General features: G+C 42.9%; 1 protein-coding gene across 3 annotated transcripts in view; it reads left to right on the top strand.

Moving 5' to 3' along the window:
- Positions 1-17551, top strand: part of VAV2 (vav guanine nucleotide exchange factor 2) — a 462307-nt gene extending 444756 nt beyond the window's left edge. For 2 of the 3 annotated variants that reach the window (XM_072632887.1, XM_072632888.1), the window contains 9 exons: positions 352-373; positions 2600-2727; positions 3192-3266; positions 5216-5268; positions 5875-5991; positions 7086-7173; positions 8314-8437; positions 11966-12120; positions 14606-17551. In XM_072632887.1, the coding sequence (XP_072488988.1) occupies positions 352-373; positions 2600-2727; positions 3192-3266; positions 5216-5268; positions 5875-5991; positions 7086-7173; positions 8314-8437; positions 11966-12120; positions 14606-14653 (810 nt within the window). In that variant the 3' untranslated portion in view covers positions 14654-17551. Of the gene's footprint in view, positions 1-351; positions 374-2599; positions 2728-3191; positions 3267-5215; positions 5269-5874; positions 5992-7085; positions 7174-8313; positions 8438-10032; positions 10120-11965; positions 12121-14605 lie in introns of all 3 variants that reach the window. The other variant, XM_072632889.1, reaches the window with a different exon arrangement.
- The last annotated feature ends 309 nt before the right edge of the window (positions 17552-17860 follow it).

Genomic DNA, 17860 nt, shown 5'->3' with positions numbered 1-17860 from the left:
AGAGACCATACATATTGAAGAGAGAAGACAGGTGCTTAGTGCCATAGGAGTGCATTATAGTCACCACTGGACTGGCCAAGAAAGGCTCAGTGGAGAAGCTGAGGCGGGAGGGGGATACAGGGAGGGTAAAAGAAAGTGAATGCTTCCAATGTAAGGCTCTTGTCACGAGAGGCATTAAAGCCCTGTCTGCAGTACTCCTTCTCTGTCCATTGCTTTGACTTCTAGGGTGGGGAGCTTGTCATCCGAAGCAATGAAGGATGACTTAAGAAAAATAAATCTGATATTTTAAGCCAGAGTCAATGAAAAGCTCCTTCTTTAATTGCAGTCTGTTGTTTTTCCTTTCCTTTGTAGGACGCACTAAGTACAGGAGCTGGTAAGTATGTCTGGTATAGAACAAAACACTCATTATTTAAGGTTCCATTTGGGAGGGTTAATGAATAGTTGTGTCATGTGGGAAAGAGACATTGACATTGGCGAGAACCCTGAATCTGCGGGGTGGAGTGTAAAGACAGGGGCTTGGTTGAAATTCTGTCATTTGGGGAAAGGGGATGGCCTCAGTTTTTCTTTCTTCCTTTCTTGTGGTCATATTCTTTGTGGGTCTTTGTCTCCCGGTAATACTGAATCAATCAATGAATGAGCAATCATAAAGGCCTATTATGCGGCTGGTGCTGTACTAGGTGCTGGTGATTCAAAGACAAAAGTAGAAACAGTCCCAACCTTCACAAAGCTTACCTTCTGTTGGTTGAGACAACATATATGTGTGTGTTTATTACCTATGTGTATGTCTATTAGATGCACATACTTGTATTTACGTATATATATCCATAAAATAAATAGAGGATATTTGGGGGGTACTAGAAAGCAGCTCGGGGGATCAGGAAAGGCTTCACATAGAAGGTGGCGCCTAAGCATCATTTTGAAGGAAATAAAGGAGTATGAGAGGTGGAAGGAAGGAAGAAGAACATTCTAGGCATGGGCCACAGCCTGAGCAAAGGTATGGAGAAAGGAAATGGAGTGCCATTTTGAGAAACATCAAGGTCAGTCCGATTGGGCTGCAGAGTGAGTGAATGAAGGGGAATAATATATGTGATAAGGACACCTAGGTAGCATAGTGAATAGAATGTTGGTCCTGAAGTCAGGAAGACCTGAATTCAAATCTAGCCTCAGACATTACTAGTGTGTATCCATGGGCAAGTCACTTAACCCGGTTGTGAGGATCAAATGAGTTAATAATTATAAATACATATATATGTATATGTGCGTATATGCATATATTCTAAATAATATACACACATTTTTACAAATGTTCTACTTATAGATATTGATCAGTATGGAAATATGCTTTGCATGATTGCACATTTATAACCTATATCAAATTGCTTTCTGTCTCAGGGAGGGTGGAAAGGAAGAAGAAAGAAAATTTGGAACTCAAAGTTTTAGAAAATGAATTTCAAAAATTGTTTTTCCACGCAATTGGGAAAAATTCGAAGTGTTTTAAAACAAGCATCTATAACAAATATGTACATAGATGTATTGATTCATTTTCTTCAAGAAGTATAGATCTCTAAATAGTGAATATTTGTAGACATACACACACATATACTTATACCTGCTGCACACTGGGAGAGATGCAGATTTAACTATGATAAGGTCCTTGCCTTCACAGAGCTTACATTGTAGGACTATGATTAGAGATATTAGACTTTCTGGATGCTCTTGGGCAAGTTACTTGCTTTCACTGGATACCTCAGTTTTCCAGTCCATAAAATGGAAGCTGCTTCAAAGCTCCAGTAGGCTGATCTGTGTGCAATTTTCTAAAAAGCACAAAATACCCTACAGGAGGAAACTATTGTTAATGTACCTGTGACTGTAGTTGAGTTTTGAACTTGAATTAAATTTACTTAGGATAGTTAATAAATAGGATAGTAAAAAACAAACAAACAAGCATTAGTATCTCATCAGGAGTAACCAACATTCTTCTCATGAAGGAATGAATGACAAAAGAGTGAGTGAATGAGAAAGCATTTATTAAGCACTTAGGTGCCAGACACTGTGCTAGCTGCTAGCAATACAAATGCACAAAGCAAGGTGGTCCCTGCCCTAAGAGAGCCTCCATTCTAATAGGAGATCACTCATAAGGGGCAGGTGTTTTTGGTCTAGGAAGTCACAGGGATGGTGAGTGGAGGCATAGGATCATTGATTAACGCCCACTTTACAGGAATGGGAGTACTGATTTGATTGGTAGAAAATGGTGGGGAGGGGTATGTTCGTGGTGGTGTGTCAGGAGGGGTAGTTAGCAGGTACTCTCCCTTTCATTTTGCAGATTGAAAAACTGATACATGTGAAGTCTCCTCCAATGATTGGCTGTTTTTTTTTTTTTTTATGGAACCTAGTTGGGGCATGATGGTTTGTCAGGGGTGCTTAGTCAGAGTGATAACAGATAGAAGAAGTCTATGAAGGCATTTTAAAAGCGTGAGTCTAGGCATCTTGCCATAGCTCTTGTGGAAATCATTAACAAGTTGGGACATAGGGAATAGGATGAATCTGAGTTGAACTGAATTGCATAGAATGAGCTGCTTCTTTTCCCTCTCTGTCCCAGGTCCTAAGATGGTGGCAGTGCAGAATTACCATGGTATTCCAGCTCCTCCTGGGAAGCCAGTTTTGACATTCCAAACAGGAGATGTGATTGAACTGCTGAGAGGTGACCCTGAGTCACAGTGGTGGGAAGTAAGTGATGTTTTGGGGAGCCTGGAAAATGTTTCACATTAACTGACCCTTATCCCATTCAGGACTACTCATTGGTGAAGTGGGTAGAATGCAGAGCCTAAAGTCAAGAAGACTTACCTTCCTGGGTTCAAATACATCCTCAGGCACTTACTAGCTGTGTGACCCTGTAACTTAACCCCTATTTGCCTCAGTTGCTCATCTGTAAAATGGGAATCCACTAGAGAAGGAAACAGCAAACCACTCCAGTATCTTTGCCCAGAAAACCTCTTGGACAAAATCCACAGGTTCACATAGTTGGACAAGACTGAACAACAAAAACATAAGTGTATCTGTCAGACTTGTGGAACTTAGTCCTGGAGTTGTAGGGAAAGCTAAGGATTAGGGTGGAAACCTCCTCAAAGAGAACTTTGCATCGACTTGCAAATCCCTAGACAGAACCCTGAAATGAATCTTGCTCTTTCCAGGGAAGATTAATGCAGACCAAGAAGTCGGGTTATTTTCCTAGTTCATCTGTGAAACCCTGCCCTGTGGATGGACGGGTAAGTGCTTTTCCAAATGTTGATACCATCTGCGCTACTGAAGTCCAGGCCTCTAGTGGACCAGAGAACTTGGTTGCAAGGGGATGGAACACATTGTTGACATCATGGCATTGCAGAAAGGGTGCTGAAGTAGAACTTCTGGCTCCATACAGAGACTTGACTTACACAGCCTCCCTTTCTCCTTCCCCCACCCCCATCTATTCTGCATACTACAGCCAAAATAATCTTTCTTCTGTATATATTGTGACACTCCTCTCCTCCAAAATCTGCAAGGCTCCCTACTGTTTCATGGGTAAAGTTGAAACTCCATCACCAGGCATTCAAGGTCCCTCAAAGTCTGGAGCCACCCTACCTTTTCAAACTTACATCACTCCCTTGCCCTCATTATATGTTTCAGTCAAACTGAAGAGCTCTTTGCCCCTCATCCCTGCACTCACAGTGCCCTCCCATCTTGGTGCCTTTGCTCACACCATTCTTCTATATCTGTCATGCCCACCTCCCCCTCTTTAGCTATTGAATTCATACATAACTTATCAAAAACTCAGCTGGGGCAGCTAGAGGGTGCAGTGGATAGTGCACCAGCCCTGGTCAGGAAGTCAGGAAGACCTGAGTTCAAATTCGTCCTCAGACACTTACTAGCTGTGTAACCCTGGGCACGTCACAGAACTCCAATTGCCTCCTCTCCCCCGCAAAAATCAAAAACTTAGTTAAAATACCACTTCATCCCTGAGCTGTTTCTGCTTCTTCTGGTGGGCAGCCACCTATCCCAAGTCCTCATATTCCTCTCATGTCTTATACCTCTCTAATTCACCTAATATGGAATATTGCAGTTTTTTTAGCTGTTGTTTTTCTTCTATCACCCTACTAGAATGTGGGTTCCACGAAGGCATCTTTGACTGGCCCCCATTGTCGAATACTAAGTTGGGTACTTAGTGTGATTGATGAGGGAGCAAATGCCCAGTGTACTAATCCTGATGGAAAGGACCTGTGTGACCCTGAACAGCTCACTTAACCACCCTCTAAATTCCCTTCCCACTCCACATCACCCACCTTGTCCTCCTCTTACCTGTGGTATCACTAGGCAAATGAAAAGTTGCTCTTTCTCAGACATGGGTTGGAGGTTCCTGCTTAAAGGCGCTATAGAGCAAGTTGACTAAAGACCTAGCACAGAACGTAGCCCATGTTGGTGCTGGGGAAGGAGCAGGCTATAGTTTGGAATGCTGGAGGGCAAGGGGACATCATGAAATCATTACCTAAATATAACCTGGGACTCTGTGTGCAGCTAGGCGGTGCAGTAGATAGCGTCCCCAGCTAGAAGCTAGGAAGATTCTTCTTCCTGAGTTCAAATCTGACCTCAGACATTCACTAGCTGTGTGACTCTGGGCAAATCACTTAACCCTGTTTGCTTCAGTTTCCTTATCTGTCAAATGAGCTGGAAAAGGAAATCGGCAAACTAGTCCAGTATCTTTGCCAAGAAAACCCCAAATGGGGTCACAAAGAGGCAGATCTGATTAAAAAGACTGAGCAACAAGAAAATCCTGGAGCCTAGGGAGTGGAGGGTAAAATCATGATTTATATATGAGTTTTCTTTCCTGTAGCATACATACAAATCAGGCATAGGTCATAGACAACAAATCTTGTTCCTTCCTACTCTGTGGACAAAAACTGAGAAATTCCTGATATTTGAAAAAAAATTGCCCCAGGAAGAATATTGAGAGAATAGGTAGTCTGTCACATCGAGCAGCATGGTGGAGTCATGGACCCATGAAATCTGCAATTGAGGACTTGGGATCCAATCCTTGCTCTGCTGTTTTACATTCCTTCACTTTTCCAGGCCTTAGTAGTTTCAACTGTAAAATGGGAAGGGTGACCTAGATGAATTTCTAGGCTAAATCCTGTGATCCCAGACTCTTTGAGCCTTAATAACCAGTTATATTCTCTTTCTACAGCCTCCAAGCAGTCGGCCCCTTTCCAGAGAAATAGACTATACCACATACCCTTGGTGAGTCCATGGAGAGAAAAATTTTTTTATTAGATATTATACATCTTAGGTAGATGTTGGAGCAGAGCAGCAGTGTGACAAATGTCAGGATACATGGGTCTAAACTTAATTCTGCTGCCTACTTAACTGTGTGAACTTGAGCCTGTCCCTTCTATTCTCCGGACCTCTGTTTTGTCATCTGTCGAATGATACTGTAAATGATCTCTCTGGCATTTTGATTTAATGATTCACTTGCCTTTATCTCACTATCATATCCATTAAGAAAGGAAGGATGGTACAATAGATGGAGAGCCAATCTTAGAGTCAGGAAGATCAGCCTGGGTTTAATACATTCTGCCTCTAATACATTCTAACTGTGTGACTGTGGGCCATTCATTTAACCAATCAGTGCCCCCACAGCAACAATCTAAGATTAAAGTTATACAGGAGTTGCTGTCCTGCATAAGTGGAGGGAGTTCTCACACTAGAGGTTCCTATGCTGTGATTTGAAATCACAAATTCCAAACTCCTGTCCTCTCCCAAATAAAAATCACATCCCTTGGAGGAATTTTGCTCCATATTAATCTTTTTATGTAGCATTACTTAAAGGAATCTGTCCATCTTCAGGTTTGCAGGTAACATGGAGCGACAACAGACTGACAACTTATTGAAATCCCATGCAAGTGGGACATACTTGATCCGAGAAAGACCTGCGGAGGCGGAGCGATTTGCGATAAGTATAAAGTATGTGCCAGAACAAAAAAAACAATGAAATTTGCTTAACTAATTGTCAGCAAGAATGAGACCTCTCCCCAAATTAAAGCCTGAGCAGTTTATATTTATATGATGTCCTGATGAAAATTTCAAAGTGTTTAATTTACCAGATGTAAGGCAGGCTGATATCCATGGCAAACCATTGTATCTGATAGCTACAGTCTCCACTAACACTGCAAAATTAGCTGTTCCTCTTCCTGACCCTCCCCCTTGTCTCCAAAATAAAAAGATGTGAAAGAAAAGGCCTTTCCTCCAGCATCCTTTTTCTCTGTGCTTTATAAAGATGTCCAGAGGCTTGAAATGAGAGCAGTATCAGCATTAAAGCTACAGGGGGATATAAGGGAGCAGATAAGACCAGGATATTCAAAGCAAGGCTGGGGATAAAGGCCAGGACCCAAGTGCAGGGCCAGAATTAAGAACGCACCTTGACCCCTGCAGTCAGATAGTGCTGACGAAGCTGCATGAGCAGCCTGTACTCAGAGTACATTCAGTGATGACAGGGCACATCAGAGCAGTGCTTCAGAGACTGAAGGCATTCAGGGATATTGGAGGCCAGTGCAGGCAAGAGATAAGAGATACTTCTAGTATCCTGGGAAACAAGACTCCAATTCTAAAGGACAGTTTGAAGTGGAAGGTCCAAGGTTCAGGCAAGTCTTCACAGACCAAGAAGTCCAACAGGGCAGGAAAAAGCGAGCTAGCTGATATGAGTCCCAGGCAGCAAGAGAGACCTTAACAACTTGAACAATGCTATGCTGTGACCAGGAAGCCTTTCTGTACTTCACCTTAGATAAGGTACTGATCCATCAACACGGAGAGCCTAGGATGAGAAACAGAACCAGAAAACGGGAGTAGCTGACTCCTATTACAGATGAGTCAAGTAGGTCATAGGAAGAGGCTGATCCTTGATTTACTGATGAAGACCGAAAGAGATGGCAAGCAATCAGAGGTCACGTGGAACTGGTGCCAACCAACCAGTGGAATGGAGAAGCAGTTGTAGCAGTTCTGAAGTCATTCTTATCTTTGGCCCATTTTGTCAGGAATACTAATTTTGCCATTGTCCTCAGGTTCAACGATGAAGTGAAACACATTAAGGTGGTGGAGAAAGACAACTGGATTCATATCACAGAAGCAAAGAAGTTTGAAAGCCTATTGGTACGTGAGTCTGTCACCTTCACCCACCTGGGCCCATTTACATGGAATGGGGAAGGAACCCAGGGATTCATGGAGAAACAAGAACATGAATAATAACAAACTTTCTCTGTTCCCTTTTGAAATATGTTTGCCTAAGGTCAGCTAAGCATTTATTTCTTGATGATGATGTTCTCCCTCTCTCTAAAGAAGTTTCCTTTTAGTATAAAAAAGAAAGAAAAATCTAATTCTACTTAGAAAATCCTACAGATCATTTCATGGCCCTACAGATGTAGGATATTTTCTCACTGAGTGTTCTTGATATGTATATTCTCCTCCATCCCCAGGACCTCCTCACAAGGTTCTACTATGCCATACTCCATGTTCAGAATGCTTTAAGACTCAAGAATCACAAGGAGGGGATTTTGAATTGGGAGCAGCATGAAAAGTGTTGCATTTGTTTGAGCAAGCGTACTCTTCATTCTGGAGGGACCCATTCACTGGAAATGTAGAATAATTGGCTACAATAAAATGAGAACTTTCCTGGCAAAAAACCCAAAAAACTCAAGAGTCACAAACCTCCAGGCAGGTCCTAGAACCCTTCTTAGAAAGTCAGAAAATTCTGACAATGATCCCCCTTTAAAAATCTGACTAGATTTACTCCTGAAGTGGAGGATGGGTGGGCATGTTTCTGAAGTCCAGCTGCATATGACTCTGCCACTGATCCATCATGGAGGCTATCTTCTCAAGGGAAAAGACCCATGGCCAAAAAGCCCTTAAAGGCACCACCAAAACATCATGGCCCTTCAGTGAAATGATTTCTACTAGACATTTACTATGGATCCAGCCCTGTGCTTTTCTCTGTCAAATTAGAGGGTAAGAGGAGAGCCGTAAGGAGCATATGAAGCTGATTCTCCCTAGCTTACAGTCAGCTAGGGCAAAAAGAACAGTTTTGGTTATTCTCAGATTATCAAGTGTGTGCCCTACTCTGTGGTACAGACTCAATGTGCCAAGAGAGCTCAGAGAAAGAAGAAAGCAGTGCAGCCTGCAGTAGTCAGGGACAGCCTCCTGGGAGAGCATACCTTGGGAAATGCTCAGAAGAGAGAACCTGGTCTGTCTTTGGTGCTGGGCTCATAAGCACTGTGACAACGTTTATTTTGGCAGGAGTTGGTAGAGTATTACCAATGCCACTCACTGAAGGAGAGTTTTAAACAACTGGACACCACTCTGAAGTACCCTTACAAATCTCGAGAACGCTCAGCCTCGAGAGCCTCCACCCGGTCACCAGGTAAGGCATGCTGAGTGTTCCCCTCCACCCACAACATGCTGAAAAGAGCATTCCTCTCTGCTCCTCTGAGTGTTTCTGATACTCTGATAACATCTTGTGGGGTCCTATAGCTATGTACCCTAAAACCCTCAGCAAGAGTTCCCCTTTTAAGTTTCAGGATATATATTGCCTCTCATAAAATTAGGATTTCTGATGCATTGACCTTGAAAGAAAGGTGAGAAAGGAACATTTCCAGTGCAGCAATGGAAAGTCACAAAGATATGCTTGAGTTTAAATGGTTGACTTAGCTAGGCTTTTCTCTGAAAGATGTAAGCCTTAGTACCCAGTGCTGGCTCCCTTTTTGATGTGGTCAGAGTCCCTGGATACAGATGACTTAAGTTGTACTGTGCAGGTGCTCATTTTTCTACATAATCCTCCTTTAGAGAGATCAGCAAGCATATAGCGAGTGAGATGGGCCCCCAGCTTAGGCTGAGGGTACACATGAGGGCCTACAAAGTTCATGATAACTGAATTATGAGATGTGGTTCCAGAGAGAAGGACAGACTGATAAAACATTTGTTAAGCACTTAATCTGCCAAACACAGCGTTAAGTGCTGAGAAAATAAATTCAAGCTAAAAAATATGTAGAATTCCTACTTTAGAAGAACTTATATTCTAATGGGGGAAGACATCACATATGGGGTTCTAGAAAAGGAGTGGAGGGAAAAGATGAGACAAGGCAAAGAGAAGGAGGGTGTCATCTGGAGAGATTCATTAAGGAGATATCACGACAAAATGCAGGCAGGAGGCAGGTTCAAATCCACCTTCAGACACTTACTAGCTGCATCTCTGGAATAGTCACTTGGCTTTTCTTTGCTTCAGCCTTGAAGGTCCCTTCTAACTCCGGACCTTTGTGTCTATGGTCCTCTGGTCATTATTCTTACTACACTCAGACCCGAGACTAAGGCAGAAAGATTACCAGTCCCCAGAATTTAGAAGCAGAATTCAAAGGAGGGACACCCCTATGTCTGGAATACATGGCCACTGTAAGTCTAGGAGTCTGGATGCCATAAATAATAATGGTAACATAATTTGTAACACTTTTGGGTTTAAACACTTACTTCCTTGTAACATTCCTTTGAGGTGTAGCTTGCACAAATTTAACTAGCCCCGTTTTGTGAATGAGAAAACTGAGGCTCAGGAAGTTAAGTGATTCAGCCAAAGTTACACAACTATTCTGAGACTCAAATCCTGGTCTCCTGATTTTGAAGTCTCGAGCTCTCTCTATTGTATCATTGCCACCTCTAATGTCATAAAAATAATAGTTTACGCTTCTCCAGTGGTTTGAGATTTTATAAAGCTTTTCCCCAGGCATAGAGAGCCGGGTAACATTTATATTTGCTGCAATTTGGGTGAAGGGCCAGGAGAGCTAACCGTAGAGAATTACCACACTTTTAAACTTCCTTTCCAGGGAGCAGCTCCTCTCCACGAGGAATCCCAGGGAAACCTTTGATTCACTTCTTTTGCCTTGATGACTTTAATTTTAAAATAATAAATTTTTTGTATTGATTCTCCTTCTTCCTCCCTTTTTATGTGTTCTCTTAACCTTTTTGCAGCTTCCTGTGCTTCCTACAACTTTTCTTTTCTCAGTCCTCAGGGCCTCGGCTTTGCCTCCCAGAGCTCCTCCACACCCTTCTGGTCAGGTATAGCTGCCTAGGGTGTGTGGGAGAAAAACTTCACCTCCATCTACCAGTCGCTGCTGGCCGGCAGAGAGCCTGCCGGTGGGTCATCAGGCCACTGGCCCGAGCTTGAAAGCCAGGACAGCCCTAATGATGCCACTTTAGGGGTCCTCCCTTTACCTAGGACAGGAGATATTTTTCACTCTAGCATTTAACCAGAGGTTCCCAAACTTATTTGGCCTACCTCCCCCTTTAAAAAAAAATTACTCAGCACCCTGCCCTGGAAATCGACTTTCTTTAACCTTTTAATGGTTTTGTTTTTGTTTTGGGGTTGTGTGTTTTGGTTTGGTTTTTTTTTTGAAATTTGTGTAATTTCAAAACTTTATATAATTTTTTTAAATGATGCATCTTAAATTTAATAATTTATTGTAAATTTGTGGGGTTTTTCCTGCATTGAAATTTTGATGATACAATATTGTGTCATGTAACTGTATAGTATCATGTTGCAAACAAAACATTACATGCACATATTCCTGCTGATGTATGTTGGACTTTCTGACAATGTGTGACATACTCACCTGCCAACACCTGCTTGTTAAGACTTGTTGGCAGACTAAACCACTCATCACTTATAACTTGCATTTTGTATATTTATTTGGAAAGTAACTTTGACTTTAACTCTGTTATACAACAGATGAAACATGTATAAACAGTTTTTAAAAATTTTCTTCTCTGCTTTCTTTATGCTTCCACTGCCCCTTTATTTTTATTCAATGCCCCCCAATTGCACCTAAAGTTACTAGCGCCCCTCTGGATCATTCCAGTGCCCCCCAGGGGGTGGTATTGCCCACTTTGGAAACCTAAGACAATCAGAGGGAATAAGACTATGAAAAATGCAACACATTCTTGGAAGGGAGGAGAAAAAGACGTGGCCATTATTGGATTAAATTTAAGGATGGGTTTCAAGCTTGGCCTGTGACCAGCCCAATCATAACTACCATTACCACCCACCTCACTCCACGCCCATCTGTGTTGTCGTCATCACTTAGATGATCATTTTCCCCTAATTATGTCAATAACACAGTCATCCTCCCTGATGAGTTTTGAATCAGGTACCTGAGAAAAGAACCAAGGGCCATCTAGAAAGGGAGAAGAGGGATAGCATGACTTGTAGCACTTTAGAAAGTCAGAAACAGAAAGAACTTTAAAGGTTTTCCAAGTCTAAACCCTTCATTTGACAGAAGGGAAACCTGAAGTCCCAGAGGATAAGTGGTATGCCCATAGATGGTTTATTTTCAGAGTGGAAACTAGAACCCTGGTGTCCTGATTCCTTGCTCTGGGTTTTTTTCTGTAGCACCATACTAGGGACCCATTAAATTTGTCTGAAGGAATTAGAGTGAGAGGAGTGGTACCAGGCATAGCAAGCAAGCAAGGATAAGATCTGGGGAACCTTGCTGGCTGAGATGCCTCTGCTACCAGAGCTCAAAACTTAGTCCTGATCTATCTGAGCCCAGAGTGAAATAACCAGTTGTTTTTTTCCCCTAAAATAATATGCCTTACTCTACTCCTTACCTTTGCTTCTACATGGAATTAGTTCATTCTGCTTCCCATCATGCCACTCAGGTCTGAGGGAGGAGCAGGTACAAGGTGGATTTTCTTCTCCATAACCCATTTTGGTGATGAACTCTGGCATCAGAAGAGTAAGCTGACTTCAAGGGGCTGGGAGCTCCAGTTCATGGTATCAATGCCCATTAGAGCATAGGGATAGGGAAGAGAGAGCTCAGCTTGGATACCCTACCATTCTTGCTCAGAGTGGAGGCTGACCCCAGATTGGCTAATTACTTAACATTTCCATCTTTCCTCTTCCTAGTGTTCACTCCCCGTGTCATTGGTACAGCCGTGGCCAGGTACAACTTTGCAGCCAGAGACATGCGGGAGCTCTCGCTTCGAGAGGGTGATGTGGTGAAGATTTACAGCAGGATTGGTGGTGACCAGGGCTGGTGGAAGGGAGAGACCAATGGGAGGGTAAGGCCATCTTTCAGGTTCACCAGGCAGAGCTTAGAAGTACATTGCATGGACTGATTCAAATACCAGCTCCCTAGAAAAACAGTTAGGTGGTGCCCAGGATAAAGCACTGGTCCTGGAGTGAGGAAAATCCGAGCTTATTCTGGCCTCAGATACTTCCTAGTATTCTGTAATACCCTGAGCAGGTCACTTAACTTTTGTCTGCCTCAGTTTCCTCAACTCTAAAATGGGGATGATAATAATAGCACCTTCCTCACAAGGTTGTTATGAGGATCAAATGAGATAATGTTTGTAAAATGCTTAGCACAGTGCCTAGCATATAGTAAGCACTTAATAAGTCTTTCCTTCCTTCCCCCCCTCCTTTCTTCCTTCTTTCCTTCCTTCCTTTCATCCTTCCTTCCTTTCCTCCTTCCCTTCTTCCAACTTCTTTCCCTTCCTAAGTGCTGATTGTGTGTAAAAGGCCTTATGCAGAGTAATAGGCTTCACTGCATAAGCTGACCTGGCCTGAAAGCACACCCTAGCATCAGGTACCCTTTGGGGGTGAGTGGAAAAGGAGTAGAAAAGGATGAGTGAGGGCAGTGTAGTGATAGAATATTGATTTGGAGTCAAGAAGACCTGATTCCAAGTCCTGCATCAGAGATTTACAAGCTAAAGGATCCTGGGCAAGTCATTTAATCTCTCTTTGCCTCAGTTTTTTTCTTCTATAAAATGCAGCAAATAATAGCACTAACCTACCAGGGTTGTTATGAAAATCAAATGAGATAATTTTTGTAAATTTCCTTAAAGTGCTATATAAAAACCAGCTGTGACTGTGGTCATTACTATCACTTTACATTTGTGTAGTTCTTTTTACTTTTTTTTAAGCAGTTAGGGTTAAGTTACTTGCCCAAGGTCACACAGCCAGTAACTACTTGAGGCTGAATTTGAACTCAGGTCCTCCTGACTCCAGGGCTAGTACTTTTTCCACTGTACCACCTAGCTACTCCAAGTTCTTTATATTTTCGAAAGAGTGTCATATCTCATTTAATCCCCCAAATTCTTTTGAAGTGTGAAGCAGGATAAGTGTTATCACATTGTATAAATGAGGCTCAAGGTGGTTACACAACCCCATGGGATAATGGAAGGAGTGCTGGAGCCAAAGGGTCTGGGTTCAAACTCAGATTCTGTTACTTGATTCCTGGACAAGTCACTACACTTTCTGGGGCTCTGTGGGACTCAATAACTCCAAGGTCCCTTCCAGCTTCTAGACCTATGATGCCATGATCACGAGTGCCTTGTCCAACATTGTCCAGCTAAGTCAGCGGCAGAGCCAGGACCCAAAGTATGGAACCTAAAGTCCTAGTTCAGTGTTTTTGTTACTTCCCCTTCCTGGTGGGCTGCTGTCAGGTGTGGCCTGTGAGGCTTGGCTAAGGGAACTGGGGGCCTGGAGAAAGGAAGCCTTGGGGTGCATTGGCATTTAAGATGTAAGGAGAATCTTGTCTTGGTGACTTTAAAAAAAAGGAAACCTCACACTATTAAAATCACCTTAAAGCATTGGCCCTGGAGTCAAAAGGACCTGAATTCAAATCTGGCCTCAGACACTTGACACTTACTAGCTGTGTGACCTTGTACAAGTCACTTAACCCCAATTGCCTAGCCTTCCTCCTCCAAAAAAAAAAAATCACCTGTTTCTAGAGTTCTGTAGAATGGCCCTAAAACTAGGATACTTTGTCTGGACTTGGAAGCATCCCGAGAATAGGGCCTATAGATATTTGTGGTCCAGACTCAGTACTTCTGTAGATTTTCCCCAACTTGGAACAGACATAGCTCTGCTGGTTTTCCAGCACTTGAAAATGTATACAAGGATTATGGGTATGATCAACCAGCATCAAATTGAGCTCCATGTAAGGGAAAATCCCTTAAAAATTAGAGCTATCACAAAAAAACCCAGAATGGATGGCATCAGGAGATAGTCACTTCCTCCTCCTCATTCAGAAGCACCCAGATGGAGGCTGAATCCCCTTTAGAAAGAAGGCTTTTCCTATTGAGATACAGGTTAGACCAGATGACCTCTGCCATCACTTGCATTCTCCAAATTCTAGTTTCTTCATCTGTAAAATGGAGAGATTACACTAGCTGAGCATTGAGGTCCTTTCCAACTCCAATGTACATGGTCATCTTTGCTTCCTCAAATACCTCTAGTGTCAGGGAGCTCACTACTTTGTAGTGCAGCCCATTCTGTTTTCAGACACCTGCTGGGAAAAAACCTTCCTTTTATTGAGTTGAAATCTGCCTCCCTATACCTTCCAATGCCTGTTGAGCCTAGTTCTGTACTCTGGAGCTCCATAGCATGAGTCTCCCTCTTCCATGTGAGAGCCTTTCTGAGATTTAAAGACTCCTATAGAGAATAAAAAGTTATCAGCCCTTTGATAGTGTAGACCGGATTCTGTGGTCTCTTATATCTCTATACTCTCTCATGCCATGGTGACTACTGTGTCTTTTGCAGATTGGCTGGTTTCCATCAACGTATGTGGAAGAGGAGGGTGTGCAGTGACAGCTGAATCAGGGGCAGAGCCCATGGATTCTCTCAGAAGAGTCTCCCTAGAGCAAGTGGAAACCTCTAGTTAATTCAGAGGGAAACGTCCTCCAAGCTTCCACTATTAAACAGCCGGAAGGGGTGGGGGAAGGGTTGGGGGGAGGGGGACAAGATACTAAATGCAAACCATCTGCAAATCAGTCATCTGCCATTGGTGACTCATCCCAGGGTACAGGACTTGTATATAAAACTTAACAGTGTATCTCAGATTACATTGCTACAGCATTACCCACCATCCCAGAGAAGGGAAAACACAGAACCTTTCTGAGCCCAGAGACTACATTGTTGGAAGTTGATCGTTGGCCGTTGCCAGACTTGCTACTCCAGAGGGGCACCTGGGACCAAGGAAGAAAATCCAGTGTTCTCTTGGTGATGGCATCTGCAGAGTCAGAGGACAGTGTGGGAAAGTCCCTGAAATGAGGACTGGCAGAAGATTTTGATGAACTCTCCTTGCCTTCTCCCTGGCATCTTCACTTGCTGCTAACTCTGACACCTAGTGCTTCAGGATGAAGGATCCCCCACTTATACTGCCTCCATCCAGATGACCAACCAAGTCCCAAGTTGTAGCTGCTGAAGGAAGAGCCTGGAGCCTGGAGACTGCTGTGCAGAGAAGGAAGGTGACCATTTGAAAGTGTTATCTGTGTAATATTGACTTATCATTGGATCATAGATTTAAAGCTGGAGGAAGCTGAGAGGTCACCTATTCCCTGTTTATTTTAAAAATGGTCTGCCTTGGATTTCCTCTGGGCTAGGGAGGGTGAGAGAGGGAAAGAAAAACCCAACTGCCACAGGAAGAGCCCTTTCCCTGGGGGAAGTCGGGGAAATGAAGGGAGCTTCAAGATGCTGAAACTCCTGTCAATGGTACTGCTTATATTTGCATCAAATATTGTCTCCCCTCACACACACACACACACAGCAGCAGCAACAAAAAACACTTGTTTTCCTTCTGCGGAAGTACCTAGAATGTATTTATATCTTATTTCCTACAAACTGGCAAACAGAAACTGAGTCCCTAAATGAGCTAAGGGAGAAAATGATGGTTTTCTTATGTTAGAGACTTGGCTGCTTTTAGACAGGGGGGCCCCACAACTCCCATGGGGATCCCCCATGGGGGCCTCCCCCCCAAAATAGCAATCCCTGGGTGTTTTCAGCATGGTTCAAAGTGATTTCTTAGACTGCTCCATTTTTCCATACCCTAATACTTGGCTGTCCCCCCCTTATCTCAACAAAGTTCTTTCCTTCTGGGGCTTCTCTCAGTCCCCCAACCCAGGGTCTTCTTTTAGCTCATGTCAGATAAGTGCTCTTGTGAATGGTTATTCCCCATTCCACCTTCTAATGCTTCTTGTCTCCTCCCACCTCCAGCCTCTGTACCTGTAGTCTTAGTCAATCATTTGCTCTAAAGGACGCTAGAATAATAAATTTAGGGCTGAGAAGAGACCTTAGAGATCAATTAGATCCAGTTCCATCATTTTACAGATGAAGAAACTGAACCCCAGAGAAATCAAATAACTTGCCAAAGGTCACACAGGTAATAAGGAGCAGAACTGGGATTAGAACCCAGGTCCTTTGACTCTCAATTATGTTCTTTCCATGGTACCAAACTGCACTGTTTAGGGACAGGGGCAGATCTGGCAGAAAGGCAAGCCCCTGAAGTTTGCCCCATCTGTTTCTTTTTCTTGACCTTGTCTGAGACTGGGAGGGGTTACCTTGCTTGATCTTTTTTTGTGCCAAAGCTGCTGGCAGAAAAATTATCCCACACTGGTCTCAAGGTATGACCGAAGTCTTTCATTCAGCCACTAGGAGGATGGGAGAGGGGGAGACTGAGGGAAGGAGGGAGATGGTGAAGAGAAGGGATTTAAATGCTCACTGATCTTCCTCCTGGGAGGGGGATCTCAAAGAGGTGGGGGTGGGGGGGAGCTGTTTGGTTGTTTTAGCCCCTGCTGCTGTTTGGTGCTAACTGACTGGCAATTAGTCTGGTTGGTTCATTTCTCCATTTACTGTGACCATTTCTGGACCAATCATACATTCCTTTTATCCAGGAGGTAGAGGGAGGAGGTATAGTATCAGGAAGATGATGGAAAAACATCCTCCAAAGACCCGTGAACTTGTGAGATATTTAGAAAAACATTTGTAAAGATGGATGTGTCAAGGAGACTTCTAGCCCTCAAAATGAGCATCCCAGAGTCAAGACTGCTTCTTTTCCCTGTCCCCTGAGTCCTTTGGTGCACTTTTCCAGGGATGGACAACTCTGAGACAGGAATCTGGCTGAATGGAATCCGTCATTCCTGAGAGGGGAGTGATAGGGTGGGGTGGGAAGGGACAGAGATTAGGAAGGATCTTCTTTTGTGTTTACTGTTGTAAGAAACTCGTTCTGTTTTATTTTTTTGTTTTTAAAGAAAAAAGTTTGTAATTATTTCTCCAAATGCCATGATATATATCTGTGAATAAGGGAAAAAATGTTTTTATGCTGGCAAGAAAATTGTATATATATTTTAGTTCATCATGAAACGAGTCAAAGTTGTAAGTGAGGATGTGCAGAAATAGGAAATAATCATGTAAATGCCTTGGGATTTTTGTTTCTTTGCATTGCACTAACCAGGGAGGGAGAGATAGGGGGCCAAGGGGGATTGTGGAATAGTTTATAGCTGGCAGCTGGGGAGTCCTCTAGGAGTAGTTTATCATCCTGCGTTAGGAAAGTCGCTGTGACTGAGAAGCCCTTTGCATGCAGGTGAGGGATTTTTCAGTGACAGCACACCCCATTAATGCCCTCAAGCAAACAGAAATGTAATTTTGCCAATAGATTTTTTTCAAATCATGATTTTTACTGCAAATAAACGTGCATTCTTTTCTGCAGAATTGCTTTGCCTTGTTCCTTCAACTGAGTCGTCTTGGAACAATTACAGTCATCCCTTCCACATTCTGACTTTCCCCATTGAAGGGTTTTGATATCACAGGTTGGCATAAGAATTTAAATGGGAATTTGGAGGAGTTTTGTGGAAGCCATAGATGACACAGAAAAAGTGAGACTCAAAAGTACGTAAAATATAAGTATAGTATTGTATATATCAACCCAAATTTTACAATAAGGTATTGTAAACACTCCATAAAAGAAAAAGAAAAAATTCAGACTTCTTCTCTAGCACAGAGAGAAAGCCAAAACTTTTT

The sequence above is a fragment of the Notamacropus eugenii genome, chromosome 1, assembly GCF_028372415.1.
Source record: "Notamacropus eugenii isolate mMacEug1 chromosome 1, mMacEug1.pri_v2, whole genome shotgun sequence".
NCBI lineage: Eukaryota > Metazoa > Chordata > Mammalia > Diprotodontia > Macropodidae > Notamacropus > Notamacropus eugenii.
This window is presented reverse-complemented; position numbering and strand designations above follow the sequence as displayed.